The sequence below is a fragment of the Triticum urartu genome, chromosome 7 (genome assembly GCF_003073215.2).
Source record: "Triticum urartu cultivar G1812 chromosome 7, Tu2.1, whole genome shotgun sequence".
Taxonomy (NCBI): Eukaryota; Viridiplantae; Streptophyta; class Magnoliopsida; order Poales; family Poaceae; genus Triticum; species Triticum urartu.
In genome coordinates this window covers 660,497,526-660,506,540 of record NC_053028.1, presented here as the reverse complement: position 1 = coordinate 660,506,540, position 9,015 = coordinate 660,497,526, and the positions used below count along the sequence as shown (strand labels likewise).

The 9,015-nt window shown below is 48.4% G+C and overlaps 1 protein-coding gene across 1 annotated transcript in view; it reads left to right on the top strand.

Moving 5' to 3' along the window:
* Positions 1 to 5,508: 5,508 nt before the first annotated feature.
* LOC125519325 (UDP-glucose flavonoid 3-O-glucosyltransferase 7-like) overlaps positions 5,509 to 9,015 on the top strand; it is a 45,784-nt gene continuing 42,277 nt past the window's right edge. The window contains exons 1-3 of the mRNA XM_048684168.1: positions 5,509 to 5,688; positions 5,790 to 5,831; positions 6,211 to 6,640. Coding sequence (XP_048540125.1) covers positions 5,509 to 5,688; positions 5,790 to 5,831; positions 6,211 to 6,640 — 652 coding nt within the window. The remainder of the gene's footprint in view (positions 5,689 to 5,789; positions 5,832 to 6,210; positions 6,641 to 9,015) is intronic.

The following is a 9,015-nucleotide window of genomic DNA, read 5'->3' as shown; positions in this document are numbered from 1 at the left end:
CTTATATGAACTCGAGCTCAGTTAATCTGCATCCGCTTTTGAATCCTTTGATTGAAAAATGATTTACAACCCAGCAACCCAAAAATAAGCCGAAACAACCAAGCACTCAAGACAAGGCTACGACACACACTACAACAGACACCACCAGTTCAGAGGGACATCGTGTGACTTGGCATCACCGTATTTTGTCCATTGAATCTGACATTGATCCAAAGACCAAGTTGACGCTGCCCTGCCTTTTCTCGGCAGTTACTGAAACTGCTAGCCTGTGCAAAAGTCTTTTAACCAATATGGCATGCAGAAGCACATGGAACGTCGCGCGTACATCTTTATTCGTAATGGAACAGTTGGTAGTTTTCGTCGGTTAATTTTCGTCCCATCTATCATGGTTTTTTTTTCATCCCACCTTCGTTGGTTTTTTTTTCATAGATTTTTTTCGTCCCCTCCCCCCCACTTTATCGGTTTATTTTTGCGTCACCCTCTCACACAACGAAAGAAATCTAAACAGATCAGAACTTTCCATACCGGCGCAAGTTATTTAGTAATGTAGAATCAATCACGAACAATCTTTAAAGATCAAATCTAAATTAATTAAACTTACCTTAAATCACTCAATCAAATTAATTAGAAAACATTTTCTTTCCTAACTACACCCCGCTTAGTGTGCACATAACAATCCGAAGTAATTAGAGCCACATGATTGAATCCATTTATTTAGAGCCACTTGATTGAATCCATTTATTAACAATAAAATCCCCACCAAAACTGCGCTTAGCAATTTTAGAGGGCAGACCAAAACTCTGCCATCCGCTCGCCCGCGTTTGTTTAGGTACAGGAAAAAATGGCATAATATATGGAAACAACACGACCGGGGCGGCGGCGCAATCTTCGGGGGTAGGGGATCGGAGGAGAAGGATTGGCCTGGCAGCATGATCGGGGTGCTTCCCCGCGGCCGCGGTCGTCCTCGCGATGCCACCTACCCGAAATCAACGCTGCTCCCTGCCGTCAGCCGAGGCGACGCCGCCTGCCCTCCTACCCACGGTCCGCGGCCGCGTGGGCCTACGGCGGGAGGAGTAGCAACGGGGCCGAGGTCCTCCATTCGTTCCGGGATGGAGGCCATGATTTCGTCGAGGTCGTTGCTGCCTCCTGCACTCAGGGTGTGTCGCCGAGATCGAGGCGAGCATGAGGAGATGTGGCCACCGCCATGGTCACCCCATCGCAGGGGATGGAGCACGCCGTCGGCCTACAGCTTGTGGAGATCACTGTTGCTCTTCAGGTCGCATGGTGACCGGATCTTGCCGACGCGTCCCTCCCCGACAACCTCCTCTTCGCCCGGTTGGCCGACATGGATCTCGCCACTGCTGCCCTCAACTTCTCTGTCTCGAGCTCGACGGTCAGCCACCATGGATCCCCCAGCTGGAGGGTCACGTGAACCAGCAGTCCTCCCATGCTGCAGCGGCGAGAAGGTGACATGGCTCTCCGTACACGAAGAGTGGAGTTCAGTCAAGTACTTATATACTTGGCCTCTACTGCTGATCCATGTACATGGAGAAGAACAGACAACCGCTCATTCATGCTTCGTTCCACTCCTTTGCGCTACATTACTGGAGGTGACATTTTCCTATCTGTCTATGTTGTAACAAGCCTACTGCCTGCATAGTTAATGGATTTTTTCTTTTAAAATTTATCGCTGCTTAGTGCTTTGTTGCAATTGTTCACCCAAGATTCTTATATATAATCTGAGCGTACGTAGGCATACTTAGCTTTGCTATTCCGTTTTTTCTGGCGCATAGAAATAAGAGTATTGTCCAGGTTAGGTATTCAATTGAGTAAAAAGTGAACAAGTAAAATTTTCTTGCATTTAAATTTTCTTCCGTATCAGTTCTTGCATTAGATTAGATTGTCCATCTTCCCATTTTCATTGCCATGCTATTAAATTTGGATCCGCCTTTTTTTCGTTCCAATTAAAATCAACATCTATGATATTTATATGATAACTGCTTTGTTCTCTATGTTTGATACACTCCACCTTAATTTTCTTTTATTTAGAAAGATGACTAGAGATTATATTCTTCCCATTATGTGCAGTATGGTACCTAACTATTTTTAGCGGAAAATACTCTAAAAATATCATACCGTTTCAATTTTGATTTTTTTTCATACTTGGCATAAATTTAAGTGGTCGGACCCTTCTCCGGACACTGCGCAAGCGGGAGCTACGTGTACCGGACTTTTTATATTTGGCACAAATTTCTTTGGAGCAAAATTTTCTGGACCTCCCAGCATATGGTTGCTTCTAGGTGGAATATGTGATTGCCGGCGATACACAAAGGTGCCCCTGAACACTGATAAAATTTAACGATCTTCATTGAGAAATTTTGATTGGTAAAGCTGTAAGTTTAGGTGGAATATGTGATTGGGGGCGATACGCTGAACGATGTGGCGGCAGATGGGCTATGCTCTGGTAGTGACTGCAGGGATGGCGTAGGACGAAGTTTGCAACGATGGTAGGAGTTAGTGCTGGGAAAGGGAAGTGGTGTTGGTTGGTTATTGTCCACCATTTTGTGTATTGTCTGTCATTTTTGTTTGAGTAGCTGACATCCTTCTCTCTATTATATCTCTATTGTTTCTGTCTATGCTCAGGAAAGAAGAAATGTCCGAAGAAGGACCAATGCGGGTTATTACATGATTTGGATGTCTGGTTAATCAATACACATAAATTTGTTAGTTTGTCCCGCTCATGGACACTATTTTATTGATCATTGACTTATGGATTTTTGCTGCATGTAGGTGCAATGTTTTTGAAAATAAAGGTTTCAAGCATGGTTCACTTTTAACTGGCGATAATGCTCTCGAGTCATATCCTGATGTGAGATTGATATCTTTTATATTTAACTTCTGTTTCTTTATGAGTTCCCTGTCACCCCTTTTGCATTTGGATGTCAAAGCTTTGTGGGTTGTTCATTTCAGTTCTGCGACTACTTCTCTTATGGATCTTAAGAGAACTCGAGGGATATCGTTTCGGACAAAGTTGGTCACTTGTTTCTCCAGAAATTACGCTGTTGCATAGTATCATACCTGCTGCAAAGGAACGAAAGTAGTATGGTAGTATAAATAAATAAGGTTGTATTGTTTTCCTTTTTATCCGTTTGATAATTATGATAGAATTATTGCATGAAGCTGTGTGCGCATACAATATGTAACCAAATGTGAATTATAATAGATTCAAGCCTTGCTTCTTCACTTGGAAGCAAATCTTCATCTTCTTAAGGGATTATCCGCTACAGTGCCTAGGAAATCCAGAGGACGTTTTAATGGTCTGTTAACTAAAGCGATGGTCATCCAGAAAAAATATTTGAAGTTGATACTAGCCATAATAAGTGCATAACAAGCCTACATGTTCTCTACATTTTTGCAGATCTGGCTATCCTTGTTTAACTCAATGAAATCAGATAATTTAATCGTGTTCCCTAACAAGTCCTTGTAGATGTGCACCTTCCTCCTCTGACCATCTCCTCAGGGTCTCTCTCTCTAATCCTAGAGCCAGGCAACAAGAATGGTTGGTTTTAAGAACAACATGTATCTATTTATTCATTATTGGTTTATTGTTTTCGGGGAATTGTTTTGCCCCTAATCATATCATTGTTACTCTGCTTGCACTAGATTATGAGTATGACAATGATGAATTTTATGTAAATTCTAATGGTTGACTACCACATTACAATGCTCGGCCTGCCTGAGTTTTGAGGACCCTTCTACTTTCCGTTCCACGAAGAAAAATAACACATAAATTTATCGCACAATAGATACAGTAGATACTGTTCCAACGAGTGCCTGTCCCTGGGCATGGCGAAATCCTGCCCACGGCACTGCTTCCATGTATCACATTTTGTATTCTACTTTCTTTACCCGAATGATGCACAATTCAAGCAGATTTACCTTAATTGTGTTTAATTTGTTTAATTGCAGATTTATGTATTTATTTAGTCTTGGCCATGTATAATTTTGTGCAAGATGTTGGGAATGGTACTTATTGACAACTTCCAGCAACTTTGTTTACTATGTACAATGCCGATTACATGGCACGAATGTTGATTCTCATAACATGTTTTTTGGTGCACTTCTCACGTATACACCGAGAACGAAATTGGAGACAACATCCATGAGAATTGCATAATCTAATTTACGAATTACTGGGATAATTGCTTGTGTCTTCACTCTTTACACTATGCATAGAATGATAAATTATAGCATTTCTTGGACATTTGAATCATAAGTTGATTGGCCCAGGAGCTTTGCCGGCGTATTGAGGACGAAGTCGGATTGCAGATGCTCTCCGGGGCCAAAGCCCAAAGGGTTGGCTGATATCTGGAGATAATTTCATTTCAACTGTATGTGGGTTGTTTTCCTTTCCGTGACATTATGGTTGCCCGCCAGGTGTAGTCGCGTCGTCTTTGTAACCGCGGCATGGCCACCCGACTCTATGTAATGTCTATTTCTTCTTCTAATACATCAGCATGCAAACCTTCTAATACATCTTCTAATAAAAAAAGTTGATTTATGGTATTTGGATTGCTATCAGAATGTCTTTTCTATGCATGTGATTTCTCACATTTGGTTATAATATTTGTGAAGATGTGCATTGCACGTGCACTTGGAAGCGGGCCCGTGGCCCGCGCCGGAAGGCGCCGACGTTGACCCGGGCCACCTCGTCCACGTATTCTTGGAGATGTGGCTGGCCGATTTACATGAAATTAATTCCCTCAGTTGTGGTGGCAAATATAATACACATAATCCATATTGTTATGCACTAGCATGTGTGTGTGTGAAATAGATGGATTATGGTCCTGTACCCAATAAAATGGATATGTGTGTGTTAGAGAGAGAGGGAGAGGGGGAGAGAGAGTGAGGAAGAGGGAGGGAGGGAGAGAGAGAGAGAGTGTGTGTGTGAGGATTTGATGGTAAAAAAGGTCGCCAATGTTGTAATATTGAACTCTTAAAGTTAATGTGGCCCCGTTGCAATGCACGAGCGTTCTTCTAGTACCTGATGAGTGGCGACTGGCGGCTGATATTTAGCACGACAACTGTTTTGACCTTTTTATCACAATTTAGCATGATTTTTTCTTAAGTTGGCACGAACTGACTCTTTTTGGTTACGCCACCTAGCATGGCGTTGGGTTGCACGGGGGACATCAGAGCATCTCCACTCATTTGCCCCTAGAGGAGGCATTTTTTTAGCCAATTGGGGAGCTGCCCGTGAAAATTTTGGCCGGGGGGGGATGGGAAAATTTTTCCACTCGTTGCGCCCTCCAGGAGCTGGTCTTCGGCGACGACGAAGAGGAGGTTGGTCGCAAGCGCGGCGGCATAGACGGGGGCCAGGGCCGCTTGAGGTGGGCGACGGCATCGCGGAGCTCAGCGTGCTTGCGCATCTCGTAGAGCTGGTGCTCACGCGCGAGGCGGGCCTTGAGGAGCTGCTTCGCGAGGTCCCCGCGGCGGAGGGGGTGGCCGATGGGGGAGGGGAGTGAGAGGAAGGGGAGGCTGAGGCGGGCCTTGAGGAGCCGCTTCGCGAGGTCCCCGCGGCGGAGGGGGCGGCCGGCGGTGGAGGGGAATGAGAGGAAGGGGAGGCCAAGGCAGACCTTGAGGAGCTGCTTCGCGAGGTCCCCGCGGCGGAGAGGGCGGCCGGCGGGGGTGGGGAGTGAGAGGAAGGGGAGGCCGAGGCGGGCCTTGGGGAGTTGCTTCGTGAGGTCCCCTTAGCGGAAGGGGTGGCCGGTGGTGGAGGGAAGTGAGAGGAAGGGGAGGCCGAGGCGGACCTTGAGGAGCTGCTTCGTGAGGTCCCCGCGACGGATGGGGCGGCCGGCGGGGGAGGGGAGTGAGAGAAAGGGGAGGCCGAGGAGGTGAGAGGAGAGCGGCAACGGCAGCGCCGACGGCAGAAGGCGCGGCGAGGGCGGGTGCCAGGGCGGCTTGGTGGAGGGCGGCTAGTCGGTGTAGGGCGTCCAGGATTGCTGGAGAGTAGGGAGGCAGTGCAGAGGCTGGCGTGCTTCGAGTGGATGCGTGGGGTAGGTGGAAAGAGAGGAGAGAGAGGGAAAAGGTGGCTGACTGTGAGCCAATTGCATGTGAAAAATAGCGCCGGTTTCCCCAGCCTGCCTGCCATGGGAGCTGCTACCATGAGCATGAGCAGTGTAGCAGCACCCCACCTGCCTGCAATGGGAGCCGTTCGAGCGGTTCCTGGCCGACTGCCACGCCGACGTCAATGCCGTGGTCTCCTACGGCTTCTACTACTGGTCCGTGGACGTCGCGGCTGCGTACGGCGTCCCACGTCCCATGTTCCTTGGTATGAGTATGTTCGCCCTGTCCTGCTCCCAGTCCGCGTTGTCGCAGGAGCATAGTCGCAACCCACACGACGACGACGATCCCGATGATGTGGTGTCGCTGTCGGGTCTACTGCACCGCGTGGAGATGAGGCGAAGCCAGATGATGAAGGAGCCGCACTTCCTGGCCTTCTTCAGGAGCATCTACGTCACAGGACGGAGGAGCTACGGCGAGCTGTTCAACAGCTTCGAGGAGCTAGAGCAGGACAACGTCGAGCACTACCGCATGACGCTCCGCCGCCGCGCGTGGCTCGTCAGGCCGGTCGCTATTAAACATAGGATTTGTGGGAACTGGCTCAACCCTCTAGGGGTGGCCTATCACATATATTTATAAGGTTACACAATATACAATTTACACAGTTGGGCTACGTTACAAAATCTAACACCCTCCCTCAATTTCAACTCACTCATGATGCATCTAGGAGGTTGAGATTGCGCCTACAGACCTCGAACATGGGAGAAGGTAGAGGCTTGGTGAAGATGTCGGCAAGTTGATCCTTCGAGGAGATAAACTTGATCTGTAGTAGCTTTTGTGCAACATGTTCCCTCACAAAATGATAGTCAATCTCAATGTGTTTGGTTCATGCATGGAACACCGGGTTTGTCAAAAGAAACGTAGCACCGATGTTGTCACACCAAAGAACCGGAGGATGTGACTGGGAGATTCCTAGCTCTCGAAGCAAAGACTCAATCTACATAAGCTCAACAGTCGCATTGGCAACGGCTGTACTCGGCTTCTGTGCTGCTGCAAGAGACAATGGCTTGCTTGCGTGCACTCCAGGCGATCAAATTAGGACCCAAAAATATAGCATATCCCCTTGTGGATCGCCTGTCATCCGGACACCTAGCCCAATCGGCATCTGAGAATGCAGATAGAACAGCAGAGGAACTAGGTCGCAGATGAAGACCATAGGAGACAGTGAGGCGCACATAACGAAGAATGCGCTTCACAGCAGACCAGTGCACATCAGTAGGGGCATGAAGATACTGACACACCCTGTTAACCGCAAAGGAAAGATCTGGACGTGTGATAGTCAGATACTGCAAGCCACCAACAATACTCCGATACTCCGTAGCATCCGTAGGAGACATAATAGTACCAGCAGTAGCCAAGAGCTTATCAGTAGAGGACATGGGCGTGGGGGATGGCTTACACTTGAGCATACCAGCACAGCGCAAGAGGTCAAGGGAGTACTTCTTCTGGGTGAGAGCTAAGCTGCCACGAGACTGATGTGCAACTTCAATGCCCAGGAAGAAGTGTAGCTGTCCCAAATCTTTTACCACAAAATCTCTGCCAAGTGCAGTCACAAGAGCATCAGCAGCCGTTGCAGAGGAGCTGACCAGAATAATGTCATCCACGTACACAAGCAAATACACAGTCACACTAGGGCGCTGAAATAAGAACAACGAGCTATCAGCTGTCGACGGAACGAAGCCATGAGTACGAAGAGCCGAAGCAAGGCGAGCATGCCAGGCACGAGGCGCCTGTTTCAGTCCATATAGAGCCTTCGTCAGACGACATAGATGATGAGGCTGAGCGTGATCAACAAACCCTGGTGGCTGTCGCATGTAAACCTCCTCTTCAAGCAGCCCATGGAGAAAAGCATTCTGCACATCAAGCTGTCGAAGAGACCAACCACGAGAGACTGCAAGAGACAGGAGAAGCTGAATAGTAGTAGGCTTAACAACCGGGCTGAATGTATCCTCGTAGTCTAGACCCTGACACTGTTTAAACCCTCTAGCCATGAGACGCGCCTTGTAGCCCTCAATAGATCCGTCCGCATGTCTCTTGACTTTGAAAACCCACTTCGAATCAATGATGTTGACGCGAGGTGGAGGGGGAACTAGTGTCCATGTCTCATTATGCATAAGAGCGTGGTGCTCTTGCTCCATAGCAGCCCGCCAGTGAGGAATACTCATAGCGGCCTCATAGTTGCATGGTTCATCATTGGGATCTGCAACAGAATGAGCAAGATGTTGGGGAACGTAGTAATTCCAAAAAATTTCCTACGCACACGCAAGATCATGGTGATGCATAGCAACGAGAGGGAAGAGTGTTGTCTACGTACCCTCGTAGACCGGAAGCGAAAGCGTTAGCACAACGCGGTTTATGTAGTCGTACGTCTTCATGGCCCGACTGATCAAGCACCGAAACTACGGCACCTCCGAGTTCTAGCACACGTTCAGCTCGATGACGATCCCCAGACTCCCATCCAGCAAAGTGTCGGGGATGAGTTTCGTCAGCACGACGGCGTGGTGACGATCTTGATGTTCTACCGTCGCAGGGCTTCGCCTAAGCACCGCTACAATATTATCGAGGATTATGGTGGAGGGGGGCACCGCACACGGCTAAGAGATCAATGATCAATTGTTGTGTCTATGGGGTGCCCCCCTGCCCCCGTATATAAAGGAGTGGAGGAGGGGGCCAGCGAAGGAGGGTGGCGCGCCCTAAGGGGGAGTCCAACTCCCACAGGGAGTAGGACTCCCTTTTTTCCTATTAGAAGTAGGAGAGGGAAGGAAGAGGAAGGAGGGAGGAAGGAAAGGGGGGGCCGGCCCCCCTCCCAATTCGGATTGGGCTTGGGGGGGGGGGACACCCCCTCTCTTGATCCTTTCCCCTCCTTTCCACTAGGGCCCAATAAGGCCCATA